The 19754-nt window shown below is 36.3% G+C and overlaps 1 protein-coding gene across 6 annotated transcripts in view; it reads left to right on the top strand.

Moving 5' to 3' along the window:
- The window catches only part of ASB5 (ankyrin repeat and SOCS box containing 5), a 41248-nt gene that overhangs the window by 11933 nt on the left and 9561 nt on the right, over positions 1 to 19754 (top strand). The window contains exons 1-2 of one of the 6 annotated variants that reach the window (XM_068187031.1): positions 9881 to 10008; positions 18771 to 18840. In XM_068187031.1, the coding sequence (XP_068043132.1) occupies positions 18783 to 18840 (58 nt within the window). In that variant the 5' untranslated portion in view covers positions 9881 to 10008; positions 18771 to 18782. Of the gene's footprint in view, positions 1 to 925; positions 1186 to 9880; positions 10009 to 13119; positions 13483 to 18770; positions 18841 to 19754 lie in introns of those variants that run through there. The other 5 variants (XM_068187032.1, XM_068187030.1, XM_068187033.1 and 2 more) reach the window with 5 other exon arrangements.

Here is a 19754-nt window from a genome sequence, read left to right on the forward strand (position 1 = left end):
ATCTGGTTCTGTCATGCAGCTCCTCACTTTGTATCATGTTGCAACTCAGCAATATACTGAGCAATTACTCACACTAATGGAACAACTTGTGAGTGACTGCTGATGACTGTGAGTAATAGCTTTATGGTCTAAAAGCAAATTAATTCTTAAAAATTGAAGGAATTTAGATTCCCCTCTCTAAAACTGGCCAACAAATAAAGCCTTCCATGTCATATGTTAAAAATAATATGATGCAGCACAATGAAATACATATCATAACTCTTAAAAATTTTCTATGTTGAAATTTTACCATTGCATTTGAATTAATTTAATTGTAGGTCCTCCAGGTCTTATGCATAAAAAATATCCAAATGTTTGATTCATATCGCCGGCTCTGAATACTCTTCTTTTGTGTACTGCTAAGTCTTTGTATACTAAGTACTTTTCATAATGAGAGACTGTCAAAGCTGGTATATATTAAATCTCTGTTTATTTATTAATGTGCACTTTAATTATTTACTGATATGATTCTCGTTTTTTAAGGAACGAATATTAATCTGACATAAAATGAAATATGAGAAAAGAGCAATTGTACTTAAGCAGCAGGAGAACATATTTTAGCAAAACCATTATCTGAGTTATGTGGTTTAGTATGTGAATTTCAGGGTTTTATATTAATACTTTTGAAATTATATTTTAAACATGTAAATAAATGAATTAGAAATGCAGAATTTGGAATGCAACAGACCTTTGAAATGGAACAAGTACAATCCAGGATCTTGGAACCGGCTGTCCCACATGAATATCACTGGGCTAGCAAGAGCAGTAGTGAACTCGGTACTATGTACAGTATAAATAATCGTCATATTTTGAGTAGCAGGCATCATGACCAGCTGATATTTTCTTTCCTCGGGACCAGTTGTTCCCAGGAGTGCATGGCTGGAGCCATATGATCTTATCAACACATTTGAGAGCCTGACCCAAACACTGACAGAGATTTTGCTGCAGCAATGACTGTCATAGAAGAAAGTCGCCCGTTCGCACAGCAGTTATCCAATGTCTACTTTACTATACTTTCACTTTTTTGTTTTAAACTTTTTGTGAAGATCAGCCTTGCGATACTTAGTCATTTCTACATTGTGAAAGGAAACCGTAAGGAAGCAGCAAGGATAGCTGCTGAATTTTATGGAGTTCCTCAAGGACAAGGTATATTTGTATACTCTGTTATCACTACTGTTTGGGGATTTTGTTTTTCAGGTAATTACCTATCTGCTAGCCTCATTTATAGTCAGTTTTCCAAATGATATATGTAAGTGAGATTTTTTTCTGTACTTGCTGCTGTGTTTTTTATAACAAAAATTATCTGTAGGAGTGTTGTTAGATTATGGGAACTTTTTTGGGGGCTTTTTTTTTTTTTATTAATATTAAGTTCAGAATAAAACTGAAATATCACAGCCAGTTTTCTGTTAGGAGAGAGGCCTATATTTAGAGAGGCTGTGTATAAATAAGGTTGCCGAATACTTTGCAATCTGGGACTATTTTCCCAATTGATCCTAATGTTCCCCAGATTACCGTGCATAGTTGAAATTTTCCACATTTGGTGTATGATTATTTTGCACCACTCTAGTGAAACTAGTCCAAATATTTCTGAAAATTATGTCTTGATTAACGTAAAATTTTCATGTAATAATGGTTTTGAGAAGATATAGTCCTCATGTACCTTGAATAAGATATGTCTTAGCATATAGCAGGAACCTTAGTAACACTTTGTCAGGGCCAAATTTTGGCCCTGTGGAAACCCTTAAAATTTTACTGGATGGAAAGCTCTTGTGAAAATTTCTTTTTCTGTTCACACAAGCAGAACTTTAGTAGAAATGTTGCCCCAAGCTCATCTGTAGTGAGGTACCATTTTCATTTAATTCTCATTTTGTATTACAGAACACTCTTTCTTCTAAATTGTGGCATGTTGGTACATGACTGAGCCCTGATATTGCTCAGCTTGGGATCCTTGCTAGCTCACTTGTTTTTATTGTTGTTCCTTGTATTCTGGGATGGCATCAAGCTGAATTAGACAATGGAACAGGAAGACTTGTCTTGACCGTTACTGCCTTTACCACTCATCCCTAGGTACCACAAATGTGAAGACATAGCCCAAGTTAAATGTAAACAGAGAAACTATAGAAATGAGACAGAAACAGTTTCAAACTCAAAAGATTTTTTAGTCTTCAATCTTGGGACTAAAGATAGACATTGTGTGTAGAGATGTTAAAATTTACAATCCAGAAAGAAAGGCTTAAATCCTAAAGCAAGAATTAGCTTACTTTGCAGAAGATTTACTTTAGATGGATTTGTATCATGTGTTTTCTGCACAAGCTCTGAAAACCAGGGTTTTTACATCTGAGCCTGTTAATGACACCACTTGAACTACTATGCATGTGTGTTTTTGTGTGTGAGTTTATGTGCAGACATATATGTGTGGGAGGCTGTGGGTATGTGTGTATATATTCACTACAGTAGGATAAGAAGAGCATAGACAGGAGTATTTGCAGAGAATGGGGAAGGCCTTACTTGAAGTCAAGAATTTTTTGCCAGAAGCTGCTCACTAGCTCTAAGGCAGCTCTTTATGGGGAGACTGACACACTAGCTGGGCACAGAAGGAAAGAGACTTGGGAGGAACTGGAGGGAAAGGAATAACATGCATCAGGCTGGAGAGTAAAATACCGTCTATGGTGTTACCTGTTGCTGAACCCGGGAATCTGTAATTCCGTCATTTGTCAAAAGTCTCATCTCATACCTAAAGAAATGTATTATTAAGCATTCTAGTAGCTGGCCAAAGCAAAAGATAAAAATCTATCACTCTTGCAGGTTACTGTTTTGGTCAGGTAGCTGAGGTTTTTATTGATTTAAAGGATCAAACATATGGTAGATTTTCTAGTTTTCTGCTTGTTTTATTAAAAGAAAATGGTTAATGCAACTATTTAGTGCTTAAGTTGTACTTTTTACAGTTCAACATCAGTGTGCCTTCATTTTTCGCTGTCCAGCTCGTAGTCATTGGTTTTGGATTTGTAACAGTTGTAAGCACACGTTCAGCTAGTGTTACAGAATCTACTGTTCATCCACTTGTTGTGACTAACAGCAGCAATCGTTGCTCTTTGGGATACAAATAATTGTCCTCAGAATCATTATTTTATCTTATCTTTTCTATACTTTAGTTCTATGTCTGTGGAAAGAGGCATGCTAGTGTCTGTACTCACAATGTGTTGTGGGATTTGATTTTTTTGATGTTGGTGAAACACAGGGATGCCTCAGTAGAGTTCTTGTAATACATGTAACAAAATATCCTGTTAAAAGTGATATCTAAAAGATGTACAATAAGGAACATGAAGCATGAAACTGCTTGAAACATTACATTGTATAATTAAATACTGAGTATCTTCCTAATTAATGATCCATTCTGTGTTTTTTCTCAAGTAGCAGAGAAACTTTGGCAGAAAAAACACAGCATAAAGAACCACCAAGATAGATAATTAGCTTAGCATCTATCATTAGCTAATTGAAGTTTATAATGTTTCAATAAGTAATTCAAATTAGAGGAAATGTTTCTTTTATTTTCTAGTTTTAACCTGATTACATACTCTTAAAATTCTGTTAGGAATGGTATTTTAGGTTTGCTTTTAATAACAAAAGATTACTTACTGCTGTTATAATGGCTTGGCTAGGACAGATTGCTATAATTTTGAAGAAAAAAGAACCTTTTGAAATAGTGTGCTATTAGGCACAGGCATTATTTCATACTTTCTAAATTGAGCCCTTGAGTTAAAATAAGTCTTCAGGTACAGAGAGGTAGTTTTTGTTGGAACTCCTTTTGTCAAACTGAAGGTATGGAGGTCAGTTCAGGAATTGAGGCCCAGGGATCATGCATTTCAAGGCTGACTTGCTTTATTTTGTCACTTTTTCTTTATTTAATACAAGGAGACAGCTTTGCCTGTGTCATCTGCTTTGTGTGGTCTTGTTGCTAAATGTTAGTGGTGAAACGGGTCATACTTTTTATTCCTTAACATTTCAGGAATATTTTCAGTTTCAATAGTCAGCAATTTACACTCCATTTATCCTTTGGATCTCAAGTGTATATAAATGGCTGGATAATGTCACAATCATTAATTAGAAATTATTATACTGTTTATGTGACATTGAAATACAGGAACTAGATCAGTGTTCAGCATCAGCTAAGACCAAAAATGTGCATGTAAAAGCTCTACTAATTATAAAGCACATTCATCTGTTTATGGAAATAATGTCTGAGTAAAACTTTTCTTGTGTATAGCTCAAAGGTACCTTCAGAGGTAAACTGAATGCTCTAGGATCAAATATACATAAGTTATCTGGTGAATGTTTGGCTAACCTGGTTTTTAAATGCTTAGTAATAGTGATTTCTGCAGCATCCTTATGCAACCAATCGCAGGTTTTCTGTTCTCATCACTAAACTCCTTCCCACTTCCCCCAAGGCTGACCTAAATCTTTATTTCTGCAAAATAAATACATGAAAAATGATTGTTTCTCTCTGTGTATCAGAAATAATAAATTTAAGGACTATTATCATGCATTTTCCTACTTCTGCTGTTTTTTTATTTTCTATAATAAAGTAAAAAGTATTTAACTTAGTCTATCCTCGTAAGTCTTATTTTCTAGCACCTGGAGTTACTGCAGTTGCTCTCCCTTGGACTTGTGCCAGTTCATATATAGATTACAGACATCTTTACTGATGTCTAATTTCCCGTGTTAAACAGAGGGCTCCAGCTGAGACTTTCTGAGTGTAACTGGGGGAACTATTAGTTGTATGCAAGTGGAACACTTATGTCATGTGCCATGTATAGGGCACCCCATGTAAGACCTCCTGGAATGATGCTGCCCCCTCAGCAGTAAAGTATTATGGATAGAGTCTGTAGCCTGTAAACCACATGTTAAAACAAAGTCACTGTATTGTGCATTTGCTTTTTCCTCTCTAAGTATAGTACTTTGCACTGGCCTTCATGCTGTCTTGGTATCAGACAATTTCTCTGTTTTACTTGTCTCTTTTGAATTGCTTCCCTCTGAGCAGCTGTAGCATCTACAGTTCAATGTCATCTACTGCCTGCATAAAAATAAATACATTATTCTATCATTCACAATATTAAAAGCCTAAATAGCACCAAATGGAGGACAGAACTTTGCAGTCTTTTACATCTGCTTAAAGTGAAGACCTGTGTCCTAATAAGCTGAGTTGAATTTTTTTTTTTCAGTGAAGTCAGTGGTATTAGTACCATAAAAAAATTAAATGAGAAAGGGATCCATTCTATTATAAAGGTGCCATTTGCTGGGTTATTTTTAACTTTGGCACTAATTTTGTAAACACTTACTCATATACACTTGCCCCATTGATTTGAAAAGGACTGATTAGTTGTTTGGAGCCAAGTCCTGTCCAGTCAGGGACTAGAACTGTGTTGGAAATATGTTGTGGTACCTAGTGTTTCATTATTTGTTGTGTTGAAGTGAACATTTACATATTCATTGCATTTGAAACTTTGCAAAAGTCAACATTTTATTAATTTCTTTCTTAATGGGTAAAGACGTAGCAAGTATATGTTTGCTCCATTTTAAAATTCTGTGCCCTACAAATTGATACACAAGAATTCACTAACTTGAAAATTAACTTTGGGTATATTTAGCTCCTCAGCAAACTATGTGTAATGACAGTGATCTGCAGAGTAACATTTCTTCTCTCATGGTATTTCCAGATCTGTGAAGAGTTAATAACTCAGCCTTTTATACAGCTGTTGCTGGATGAAGACTGGAGGATCAAAAGCGGCTTTTAGACTCTTCCTACTATACCAACTAACTAGTCATATTATGGAAGTGCTCTGTGTATAGGAGCACTGGCTTGGAGCTTCAGATGAGTTTTACAGTTTAGTTGCTTTACGATGAGGTAGTAGTGCTATGGTATGGGGTGATTTCAAAGGTTGTGGATCAAATCTAAAGAATTAATCAATTATCAGGTGTTTTAGGTCTGTAAGATATAAACTCTACAAATACTGGTAAGATGTTGGTTTGTATGAAAGAGCCTATACTTTGTTACTATAGATAACTTTATAGAAGGAGGCATAGTTCCCACTCATAAACTTTTTTATAAGGCATAAGGTGTCTATCATATCAAAAGTAAACCCGACAGTAAGTAATTGTCAAAATTAGCTACAAGCAGAAAGTGATAGAGAGGAACCTTATGAAAAAAATAAATTTGCAGAGGTTAATGTAGCATAAACAACAAACAGCTAGTCATGTACATATACAGATACCTGAGGTCTGATAGACAAGCTAAGTAGTTTTAAGAATGTAAAATGATTTGTCTAAAATATTTTTTAATGATGTCACCTCTCTTCACGAAAATTTGTATGAAATTTCACTTTATCCATAAGTGTGTAAGTTAAAGTTAATTGAAAACAGTTGTGTTTATAGTATGCTTCTTAAAATACATACTGGTTTTGTAGAACAGGAGAGGTGAATATGCTCTGGTTTCTTCTAATCTTAAGAAAGTCCACTCTTGAATGACCGTAGCAAATTCTAAGCTGCATTTTTGCTGTATCTGCCTTGGTCAGGCATGGTAGGAAAGCTAAGTACACTAGTTAGGCAAAATTAAGCCATTGACAGGATTATGGTATTTCAGTCTACTGGAGTCTCTGTCTTCTGCCAGAGACTGGTAAACACTATGAAGTTTTCTGTTTCCTTTTTTTCTTGTACACTGAGAACTACTTGGGTAGTCCCAAATAACCAGTCCTTAAGATACAGCTCGTAAATAGGCAATAATGCCGTGTTTCACTGTCAGAGATCTACTGCTTGGAAGGCTTGTAGTGAATGATCAGAGCAAAGTTTTCATATTTATTTTATCCTAACAAGTTGCAATTGATAATGCCACTCAGCAACAGTTGTTAGGTAGGGAAGATAGGCATGAGGCATTTTCTCAACTTGCATTCCACAGAGATCACAGTTCTATTAATAAAAGCCATACAAGACCTCTCTTAGCTTCCTGGATACAATGGAGATTCATTTAGCAATGATAGGAATACTGTATGGCATACCTATTCACCATACCACTTGGTGTAAGGCACCACATTTAGCACTTGTTTTTCATTTGCAGCACATAAGCTAATGGTGTAAAAATGCTTAAGATAGTGTGAATATTCTTTTTTGAAAGTTTAGAAGGGGGAACTTTTTTGATGGGGCTCATCACTTTCTCTTGTATGCCAAATAGGTATCCCTAGTATGACAAATGACTGCCAAAGAAGAGTCAGACTTCAAAATGAAGCCAGAAAGGCACTTTCTTTAAAGGAAGAAAATTACACCACATATTAGACAAATACCACAACATTCTTTCTGAAGAACATATTCTACCTTAAAGAGGTTTTGCTCAGCATTATATAATGCAACTAAATTGGCATGGCCAGAGCCCTGACTTATTTGCAGCAACAAAAAGCAAGAACATCTGTTGGCAAGCATGTTATTTTTAATTCAAATTTTTCATTTTTTACATCCCTCATCTTAAAGAAAATTTCTGAGTCCACAGAAACATCTAGTGAATATGTATGCTGGAGCCTCTTTGCATGCTTTCCTCTCTAAAAGAAACTGACATAGCCTGTTATGTGGATTTGTTTGTGGGGTTTTTTACTCTTCTGTGTATGTCAGGACCTCCTTGAGGTCCACCAGGTGCATTTTTTGGTTGGTTTCATTCAGGTGTGCCTCCTTGAAATGTATTTTTTTTCTGAATATGGACCTTGTTACCAACCTAGGTCCCATTTGCTTGCTTGGAGTGTACACTCTAAACTCACATGGAAATGCCCTTCATCAATTCATTTCTGTATTTTTCTGTGTGAAATGAATAGTAAGCTTATGAAATAATATAAGGACAAAATGAACATTGTGAACTCTGGTGTATCTTAAAACCTGGGGTTTTAAAGGTGCATTGCAGTAAGACTGAAAGCCAATCCTGAAGCAGTCTGTCTGCAAGGCTTTAAGAAGAACTGGTGTTAGAGGAAAGTATACAGAAAATGGCAGTATTGGCTTGGGGCAAGCTCAGTTGTATCATTTGTACTGGTCTTTCTTGCATTGGTGGGTCATAAGGCAACAGGAGAAGACCAAAATAGCATAGCTCCCTGAAGGTGATGTTCCTTCCTTCAGCCGCTGGATTTTTATGGCCAGGGTTTTGCTATTCACATTCCTCTCTTGTAGGGGATGTTCTCAAACATTCTCAATGCAGGCAAACAGCGAGTGAACTTCTGCCAGTTGGGGGATGATGGCTTGGGGGGAATTGCATAGCATGCCTAAGTACTGAGCTCTGCTCATGACTGCAGCAATGCTGGCTGGCTGGCCATAAATCCTTTGCGGCATGCTGCATCTGTTGCACTAGTGGATGTTACTCTCTGCCATGTCTGGAGTCTTTCTGGCAGTAGATAGGCTTTCTCTCTCTTTGTGGCTGTCCTTTCACTGTAATTTCAAGATTCTCTCTGGGGTGTCCTTTACCACTCCTTTGCTGACTACTGGTTTCATGCCTGTGTCTGCCTTTCTGTCAATATCTGAACCTCAGGCCTGCTTGGTAACTGATTTGCTTAGGTTCTGCCCCATGACTTCTGTGATTTAGTTTAGTTTACATATTAGCAAGTATTCTATGTTACTGCTTGAAGAGTCTGACAGGTACACATTGCAAACAAGCCAAGAAATGTAATAAATGTGTAATTTTTCTGTATCTGACTTCTGGGAGGCGTGAGACAAAGCCTTTGTCATGTCAGAAGTTTAAATATTTTTTCAACCTTCAGTTATGATTCCCAGCATCCAAGAACATAAGGTGTAACAACAGTAGAAATCTCAGGAGAAGAGGTAGGGAAATTACTACCCAGCGAGCCATGCTGTTGCTATCATCATCATCATCATCATCATCATCATCATCATCATCATCATCTTCTTCTTCTTCTTCTTCTTCTTCTTCTTCTTCTGCTTCTTCTTCTGCTTCCTCTTCTTCTTCTTCTTCTGCTTCTTCTTCTGCTTCCTCTTCTTCTTCTTCTGCTTCTTCTTCTGCTTCCTCTTCTTCTTCTTCTTCTTCTTCTTCTGCTTCTTCTGCTTCCTCCTCTTCCTCTTCTTCTGCTTCTTCTGCTTCTTCTTCTTCTGCTTCTACTGCTACTACTACTACTATTACTACTACTACTGATTTGGATTTCCAGCTAAGAGACAATGATGAGATTGTATTAAGAGTATGTAACAGAAATTTTTAGTGCTTATGATGGTGTAAAGAAATGTCATTTTATGCTTAAGTAACTAGTTATCTACCTATCTGCTGGTATTTGTCAAGGGGACTGGTTGGTGACCTGGATAATGCCTAAGCTTCTGGTTGCCTGCTAATGACTTATATCACCATCATACTTGCCATGAAGTATGGCTTGATGCAATAATCTATTTAACAAACAAATCAAAAGTTCTTCCAGGCCTTCCCCTGTTCTGCTCCTAGAGCTTTATCCCTGTATTTTAATGAGCTGGCACTGTAGAATATAACAGTGGCCACCACTGTGGCCTTGTAGGATGCTGTTTTTGTCAGAAACCACAGTTCCTCAGTCCTTCCTAAAATTTGCTTCATCTTGGCATTTCCTAAAGGGAGGAATGCTGAATATTTCTTCTGGTTTGTTTTTGGCAATGTCAAATAGCAGGTCACTGCTGGGGTACTGGCACTGAGCCACAGGGAGCCTGTCTGTCCTTTCAGCTTCATGGTTGCAGGGTGTGGATCACATGAGCAGGAAGAATCAGTTTCTAGTCCTGTTCCAGAATTTAGTGTGGCACGTTCCATGCAGTCACTGTGACCCCATAATAATCCTGGTCATGAAAACAGAGTAACCTGGAAGTATAGGACAGTTTGGGAAGCAAGGTGGGTCATCAGTTTGCTGTTTTGAGATGGTTGTGCACAAAACACTGATCTGTGACATTTGAAAATGGTGCAATTTTGTGCAATTTTTCCTAAGATAAATTATTGTTATAGGAGCTTGGACTGTACTGCATTGGACTGCATCATGTGTTGAAATGTCAAAGGGGTTTTGGGTATTGTTGGTTTTCTTAACACATTTTTTGTGTGTTACCAAAATTGCATCTCTGTTGCCTTAAAAATAATCTTGAAAATAGAATAAGTTCCCTGCTGAAAGGGAGGAACAAAAATTTACTTCTATTTTCATTCCCACCTGTTAAGAACTGTTGCCCCTTTAAACTCAGAATTATGTGCTGACATGGAAATGTTGAAACTTTACTCATATTTCCTTTTACAAAAATCTGGAATCAAAAGATTTTGAGAGTTTCCTTCACACTTCTTCCTCTGGGTTATAAATTTGAACAGAACTAATTATTAATTAAATTTAACATAGTGCTTTATTTAAAGCTTGAATACTAATTTAGCCCAGAATTCCAAACCCATCAGTAAAGTCCTCTGGTTTCCTTACTCTCAGACTGTAGCATCTGCCCCTTCCCCTGGCTACCTTTTTGAAGGTAACTGCATTGCTTCCATGAATAACTGGAATCTAAATGCTGTCCCTAATTGCTTGTTTGCCAAGTCAGGAAAAATTATGGTCAACTGTATTTTTTACATGCTTGGACATCTACTTAGACTTCTGTTAAAGGTTTTCTGGCAGATTTTGGAAGTGTTTGAATGTGTTCTATAGAGAAAAATCTGAAGAACATAATCTCAGGACTAAGCCTAAGTGGTTTTGTGGTTTTGAATGTTAATAGTTTTATTACCTAATGAAGTTGAAGGATACTAATTTTTATTTTGTAGCTAATGTAGTCCAGGGCATAGATGTTTGATGTGAGAAAGATCATATAGCAATTCCATGCCAGAGGTGGAAGTGAAATAGCACAGTCCTGAACCTTGCTCCATGGTTTTAACCATGTTCATTCCCTCATCTCAAGTATATGTTTAATATAATTTCAGATTATTTTTGATGCTGGTTTAGCTGCCTTTTTTTTTTTTTTAATCTTGTATTTGCAAACTGTTTTAATAAGACTTTTAAATGTTTTTTGCCTGGAGGTCGAATGGTTGGGCCTAGCAGAATTTAGTGAAAAGTTCCTTCTAGGGTCCTGAACTGGATAAGCTTTGCCTTCTTTAAGGCACTCTAGAGTATTCAAAGTAACTCAATGAGTGGCAAGCATCTATGGAATATCACTGTATAACAGAGTTATTTTTCCTGTAAGCCATGCTTTGGAGGTGGAGGGTTTTGGGGGTGCATGGGTAGCTCCTTGCTTCCTGTGCAGGTGTCTGCACAAGAGAGCAGATGATGCTGGCTCCTGTGGGGCTCTGCCTCTTTGAATCCATGGCAGCTCTCTGTGTACCTGCCGGTTTCCTTGCTCCTGCCAGTGACACCTCATAGAGAAATAAGAGAGAACAGAGGCTGGAATCAATGTGGGAAGCTTTTGGATGAAGTTCTTCCAGGTTTGTACCACTCCTGTAGAGAGATGCAGATTCATTCTCAGCTGACAACCTCACCCACAAAACTCCTACAAAAAAAAAGTAGATTTTTTCTTGCCAGACCACTGTCAATTCCTGCTCTGCAGTTCCAGACGCTTTGCTTGATCCTGATCCTCAGCACTTTCTCCTGAGAGTCCTGGAATTCCATTCCAAATGGAAATTTAAAACTGAGATGAGCCTAAGAGCCATGGCAAGTATAAAAACTGTCAGGAGAATAATGCTGGTATCTTCCTGCACAGGCACATGTGTACACATCCCTACTATGCTCTCCTGTTAATTCATCTTCCAATATCTATTTACTTGGAAGAAAGCATAATTTTAGTATTAAAGTGATATATTTACAATCACTTTAATGATTATAAATGTCCCATTTATAATGAGCCCTTTTGTGAAAGCTCTGTTTCAGATTTACATGCAGAGATTGAATATGTTGGAGTGTTTATTTCAGTCTGGGAGATAGTCTGATTTGTTCAGCTAGATAAAAACTGAGGAAAGCAGTTATCTGAAAGCAGCCTAATGTCTGTGAGAGTGCTCTTTTGTACTGTCTTGTGAGAAGAGCAGTAGCCCACCTGCTTCTGTTCTGTAAAGGGTGTAGCACTATTCCAAGTAAAACAGCTCTTATGTGTTATAATTTCAAGGTGAAATTTGCAGCTGCTTCTTCTTCTTCTCCTCACCCTATCTACCTATAATGTTGCCTTTGTTTTTCTCCTAAAGAAAATCGAGGAATATAGAAAATTTCATTAAATATCTAAGCATTATTTCAGAATTTTAGGGACTAAGTTTTGTCAGGTACCTGAAAAGAGTAGTATTAGTGAAACTCAGTAATGTTGATTTGCTTGTTAAAAATTTACAAGTGGCTAGTTTATGTACCTGTAGAATCTGTATATGAATGCATGTAGAGAAGAATATATGTAGAGTACAGGTACAATCTGTAGAAGAGCATAATGAGGAAATACTACAAGGAAATGCCAGGGAGGTAAAGGCGACGTTTTAGCATGTTATTATTACAGAAAAATCTCTGTCTTTTACTATGATGCAATTTTATCATGGATTGCTTGTCTCTGCAGATTTCTGTTATATAGCATCAGCCTGATACATAGTAATGAACACAAAATTCTAGCACTCTTTGATTGGTTACTATTTAAAAAAAAAATTGATCTGTGCTTCTTCTGACAAGACTACAACCTTACTTTCATAATGGGATCTGACTTTCAAAATAATATTTTTTTTGTCAAAACATGCTTTTATTCAGGACTTAGTTTCTGTTGACATTTGTAGGATATTTTGCCCCCTATTAAAAAAAAAAAAAACAACAAACCATAGAAAACCAGGAGTGTTTCATAGTTTCATGGATTCTCTTGAATTCTGAAATCACTCTTTACTGCACATTAGATATGAGTAAAACCTGATGCAGTAATACTTGTTGTTACTATTATTAAATGAATTTCTATTCTGATAAAATAATTTTGGTTTTAGGCTGCTTGGTATTCAAGCAGCAAAACATTTGAATACTTATGCTTTAAGAATCTGTTTCTTTTTTGTGTTAAATGATTAAAAAATTAGCACCTTTCCATTTAAATCATGTAAATAGTTAAGACTCATGCTGTAGCTAAGCTGATTCTTTCTCTGTTTTAAAAATAGAAAATGCTGGAGCAGTCCTTCCCTTCCCCCACTCTGTAGTCACTAGTCCAAGCTAGTAAATGTTACTGAATGGATTTCAGTGTTGTAGCCATTCTACAGTAAGTACAGCAAGATCCTTTGTGGAAAAGCGAGAGGAGGAAAATAGGTAATAGAGATCATTTGTGGATGTTCGTCAGAGCAGAGTACCTGCACCAATGACAGACAGGCTTTCCTGGAGAAACAGATCATGGCAACAAACACTGCTGTTCAGAGGAGCCACAATCTCCCCAAAAGACGCCTAGAAAGCGTAGGGGAGTGTCCTGCAAAACGGAAAGCTAGCTGGGGTATTCTGACCAGCCAAGGTTAGTATAGCAGCCATTTCACACACCGGGTACTGAAATATGCTAAGCTGACCCAATTTATGATGGTCCAGCTATAAAATTGGTTTTTTGGGTTTTTTTTTTCTCTTTTTTTCCTAGCTGTAATGTAAATGCATGCTTTTGTTAGTGGGACTTTATTGTCTTGCATGGGTTAACACAAGGGTACTGAGGCTATTTTTGTTCTTTCTGCTCTCTTATCAGCTGATCTAAAATACCATTTCTTGTTTATCTGCCCTGTTTGTTTTATGCAAGTGTTTAAGGCTTGACTTACCCTGACTTTTGCTGTCCTGTCACGAAGTAACTGGATACTAAAGGTTAATTGTTTACTATGGGGAACCAGGGAATAAAAGGAGGGGGAGGAGTAAACTTGACATCTAACTTTATGTGTAAGGAGTCTGTAGATAGCTGGAATAGGAGGCAATAGAGGAACACAGGTGACAGAATTACTGTCCTGTACTAAGACACTAAGGACAAAATATAATTGTAAGGCTTTGCATTGAGAAGTACTTAGGAGGCATTTAAGTTGCTGAACACTGGCATTTTCAACAATGAGGAATAAACTCTGTTAGAAGTGTTTAGGACTTCTATTGCCTGTGCCATATTTTCCTGTATTTTTTTTTTCCATAGTCCAAGTGTGTAAAAGGGAGCTTTGAATAATGGCAGGAGTCTTAAGAGGAATTTTTTGAAAGAGTGATCATAATACCATTCAATATTGATGATATCATAAGGTTTAGAGTGAAACAAAAAAAAAAAGAAATTAAGGGAGTCAAGCTTGAAATTCATGATAATATGATATAAAATTTAAAAAATGGAAATGTTAAAATAGTCAATGAAAGTCGTAGACAGGAGTGAGTTCATATGTTGTACATAAAGGAACTGTGAATTTACCATGTAAAATATAGCTATATGTTAGCTATATTCTTAAAATATATTCTTATTCTTAAAATACCTTTGATGATTTCCAGTATTGACAGTTTTAGAACTCAGCAATATTCAAGAATTTAAGCACCAGTTGCCTTATCTTCCAAGTAACCATTTGAATGCAATGATACTGTATGATTGCATTTATTCATCAGTTTTAATACACAGAGCCCTCACGTTTTTCACTGTTTTGGCTAAGATTTCATGACCTAAAGAAACTTTTATTTATGGTCATTTTAGCTCTTTAGATCAGTATTATCCAAAAAAACTTGGACAATAAGAAATTTCACATACTAGCCACTCCATTATATGATTGAAAGTTAGGCTGTCTTGCTACTCTTGCAAAGAAATGGCCACAATTATTCTAGTTTTGAAGTTCTCAGAATCTGAGTAAAATATGGAAACTAAAATTTTCTGTAGAATCCATCTTAACAGGGTCTAGCTACTTAGAGCCTTTTTGTGATTGCCATGCTGGGAATATACATTTATTGATAGACATCCTGAAGTACTGATAGACTTCTGTCACACTTAAGGCTTCTGATTGTTGCAGTGCACTTGAATAACAAGTATATCTTTTATCAAGTCTGAAGGATGCTTTTTTTCCTTCCTCTCTATTTCATCCATGCAGGTATCCAAACCTGACTTGGCTCTACAGGCACTCTTGCAGAGCAAAGGAAGAGAAAGTCATACTGCAATGCAGTCTGTAATTAAATGGGCAGATTGGAAAATGGACTGAAAGTGACGCAGAGGGTGGAATATATCAGATAGAAGGGGGAAAGGATAGAGTCAAAATGGGAAAAGGCCTTCAGCCTACTGGCTTGAGGGGCTACAACCCCAAAATCTTGTGGATGTGACAAAAATCGCACACTGGGCCCAGATTTGCTGTACAATTGCTTGCTGTTTATAAGGTTTAGGATTAGACCCTGGGCTGCATTCACTCTCAGACAGGCTGGGAAAATGCAGAGAATTCTCAGCACAGTTTGGGAAATATTATTTGTACTCTAGATTAAGGCTGAGACTGTGTTTGAGGAGCAAAATTATTCCTGACTTTAATCTTCAGAGTCTGAACTCAGCTCATAATGTCCATATGCCTTTTCTGTCACCTTTTTGTTGGGAAAGGGACTGAAAAACTCTTACTTTGTTTTAGTGACATGCCCAAGGAAATAATAACAGCCAAAGAATATTGCCAGCTGCTCCTCCTACTCAAGTCACGTCTGATGAGGATCTAATAGATTACTGAATTTGGAGATTTATGTGAGTTTACATCTTGGCATTCTAGCTGGGGCACACAGACTTTGCAAGCTACTTTAGGTTAGAAAAATATCCAGACAGTTGCTGATGCTTCAAGAAGATGGAAAAAACAACCTGTGCCTGAGCAATGGACATGGAGCTGTGGCTGTGCTTTCATGTGACACGAGAAGGAGCCTGGCACTCTCCTTCCCACATGTGCAAGGCTGAGCGCAGAGCCAGCAGTGACTGCTGCTGCTCCCACCATTGCCACTGCCATCATCTTCACACAGCATAATGTTCCTTCTGTTGGGAACCAAGCAAGCTCTGTGTGGAAATTGCAGTTGGGTTATTCTAGGCTTTTTTATAGAGTTCAGTGGCTCATGTTTCTGTGGGAATAGTATGCAAAAGTGCAACACCAAACACTCAAATGTTACCTGTTCCACACTGATTTGACCACTCAGTGCATTATAGCCCAGTATTTGACAGCACAGTCACATGCTGTGCTCTTCCACAAAGCCCCAGCCTCCTTAGCTGTGCAACATGAATGATGATCTGAGAATGCATTAGTTTTATACTCAGAAAAAACATACCTTATGTTCTGTTGTTCAATGCAAAGGTTAGAAGGCATGTGGTGAATGGTAGGGAGAAAGGGTTAATGTTTTAATGCCCCTAAAAGTAAATTCCATTCTTGTCTTTGCTTTGGAACCTTTGTGTTTTAAGACCAATCATCTGATGTAAAAGCCTTTTGGCTGATCATGGTTATTATTATCTACAGCTGAAATTTCAGAAGACTAGAGCTCTCATAACCATAATTAAACTGTGCTTTTAGTGTTCACTCTAATGTTTAAGAACTCAGAAAAAAAATAAGCTGTTAGAATGATTTTATAATTCAAGCATCAAAATTCTGTCTTTTAGTTCCTTAGTTATAAAACAGTATGAATGGATGATGTTCTGATATAGGTTCAGCAGGGGAGTTGAAGTATTCTTTTATTATTGGGACAATACCATGAAAAAGGCAGTAGAAAATTAACAATGTTACAGCGAGTTTATAGTTTGGATGACATATCTTAAAGAGATCCTGCTAGTTGTGGAGATAAAAAAAAAATTGAATACTAACTCATTCACTGAATGCAACACTGGAATGGCAAAACTAATGTGCAGTCATGTGGTGCAGGTGCATTAGAGACAGAACTGTGTGGGAAAGTAGATTTGCTTTGTGTGGTTTTGAGGAATAGAAAATTGTTAGCATTTACACTTGGAATGAAGTCCCCAGATTGTGGAAGTCTACATTATGATAAACACTGGAAAGTTTTCATTGTTTGTATGCATAGATATAGATATAGATACACATTTAGTTATACAGTTATATAGTTAGAGAATTTTCAGATTATTTGAAATATTGAAATGACATATGTAAATGACACTTGAATGGCATCTTCTCTTTCTGACATATTTTAATTATCTCTAGCCTAAATTCTGATTCTCTTGGAGTTCTTAAGTGTTGACTGTTCAAACTTCTTTTATTAAAAAATAGTGTCTTCAGTTTTTCTGGCCATATCTAATCATGGTAGTTAAGCATCATCGATATATTTCTTAAAGTTTAAATCCTTCTTTGAAGATTTTTTCAATAGTTTTCAACATCAAATATCAGTTAAGTAGTTGACATGCTTCTTTATCCTACAAGGGATTTAGACAAATGAGTAATTTTATAGTGTCCCAAAAAAAATCTTTTAGAACCTAATTAGATATACAAAATATCAGACACTGTCAACAACAGGAGTGAAGTGATTATGTTGATCTCGGGACTCTGATGTTGCAGGGTTTTTCTCTTTAGTTATTGATCCTGTCTGTTGCTTCAGTTGCCAGAGGCTGAAGCACTCAGATGCATCTTATGAAATAAAAGGTAAAGTGCTTGTCTTAATACATAGCTTTTGTTGGTTTTGCAGAAATAAATATTAACTACAACGCTTTCCAAATACTCTGTTTCTCATCTCCCAGCAATGAGCTGTGTCAGACTAATGTATTCAGTTCTTCTTTGACGATAGTGCATCTTCTGATGACTGGGACTCAATTAGCGTAGAGCAGTAATTTTTTAAAGTGCTGAGCCATGGTATAAATACTCTCCCAATGAAGTTAGCGAGAAGAACTTCATTCATGACAGTCCTCCTTTTGAAAATCTAACCTTTAATGTACTTTTTATACTGAGTTGGGGGTTGTTGTTTTGTTGTTTTTTTGGGTTTCTTTTGGAGACTTCACAAATTTTTAGAAATAAATATAAAAGGAATGACATGACAGGAGGTAAAGCCTGTTGTGAAAATATTTTTATTTAGTATTTTACTACTATGATTATAATTGCAGGAATGACTTATAGATAATTGCAGGTGGATGTAAAGGAGTGAAGTCTGTAGGGAAATGTGAGGAAAAGAACATTAATGACTTAGAAATTACTCAAAGTCAGAATTGCAAATCCCTATTTTTCGATGTTTTCTCTGCTAAGAATAGCTATCAATGCCCCAATTCAACAACCAAAGAATATTTTAGAACATAATTGAAGGAATAGTGAGCTACTAAGAGAAAAACACAGTTCAGGTACAGCATTTGAAACATGTTCAGAATATCTTTGCTTTTCTTTCCTGGATGTATTATGAGTAAGTAGTAAAATAACAGAGGGACATTTGGCAGTGCTTCCCTTAAAATCTATGTACTGATACCGATTTTTGAGGACACAAAACTGTATGTCTTTGCACGAGGTTAAAAAAGGAGTTTTTCCTGCAGTTTATTCATGTCAAGGTTTTCTTGATTTCACTGTGAGTTTCTCTTGTGCTGAAATTCCAGTTAATCTGTCTTGGAAAGCCAATGCACAGATACTGGCACTTTGGGAAGTTGTTATGTTAAAGAAAGAAATGTGAAAAACTGGCAAAAAAGGACAGCAGTCCTTTACCATAAGAAACTGACAACTTGTACACACTCATATTCAAAGCTGTGTTTACTGAAGGCTGAAAGTTCATATTACAGGGAGCTGCTGATCTTCCAAACATAGCCAGAGTGTTTTAGGAACAGGTCCAACTAGCGTGAGCAGGTTTTTTTATTATTATTATTTTAATTTTTTTTTATTTTCCAGATTGAAAGAAATGAGTAGGATTTATAATTGCAATTGGCTGGAAGTGCCATGGGGAGATGGAGATTTAGGTATTGTATAATAATTTGTAAATTTTTTTTTTAACTTCACCTGTTACTGCAGTGAATATATTTATTCTTTCTTGTTAATGCCTACAAAGCAATGATGCTTTGTAATAGTTTGCCCTTCGGGTAAACTATACATCAGAGAAATTGGAACTAATGTGGTTTCTGTATATAATAAGTGATACTTCGCATTTAGCATCATCAGAGACAGCAGGGAATTAATGCATTATCAATTTTGGAATAGACTTTTTTTACTAATACTGCTATTACAAACACAATGAATGAAAGTGTTTATATTTTTGCTAATGATTTCTAAGGGAGACATTGTAATTTGTAGATTAGCAGAAGGCAGTAATCTAGGCAAAGAATTTAAGAACACCTTTGATGTTTATATACAGTAAATATTTATGTTGAACATATTCTTGTCCCTGTGGTATTTAATGACAAATTACTATGTATATCAGAAAATCTGTTGAAATGTGAATTTTTTTTTCCAAACTTGGTCAGCTCAAAATAGTTTTGCAGTGTTTTGCTTGTAGATTTTATTTGTAGTAGAGATGATACAAGCATTTTGCATTTTATGGATTTATCAGAAACTGCTGGCTGCTGAATGCCTCTGCCTGAAGATAGGGATATAAGGTGGGTCTAGGTGCAAACCAGAGCTTATAAAAGGATCTGGCATCATTTGATTATCAAATGTCACTGGAGTAATTAATAGACATTTGTCTGATCAATCCAAGATGGAAGGAGGTGAAGGAAATAAAGGTGGAAAATTGTTGCTTTCAGATCCTACCTGCATCTTTGTTGTGTTTATACATGGCTACAAAAATGTCTGAAATATAAATGTATTGAATGAGCATAAAAGCTTCGTAACTCTTTGTTTTTATAAGATGTTTTTCCATATAATCAGTTCTTTTTTT

Source organism: Anomalospiza imberbis, chromosome 4 (genome assembly GCF_031753505.1).
Source record: "Anomalospiza imberbis isolate Cuckoo-Finch-1a 21T00152 chromosome 4, ASM3175350v1, whole genome shotgun sequence".
Lineage (NCBI taxonomy): Eukaryota > Metazoa > Chordata > Aves > Passeriformes > Viduidae > Anomalospiza > Anomalospiza imberbis.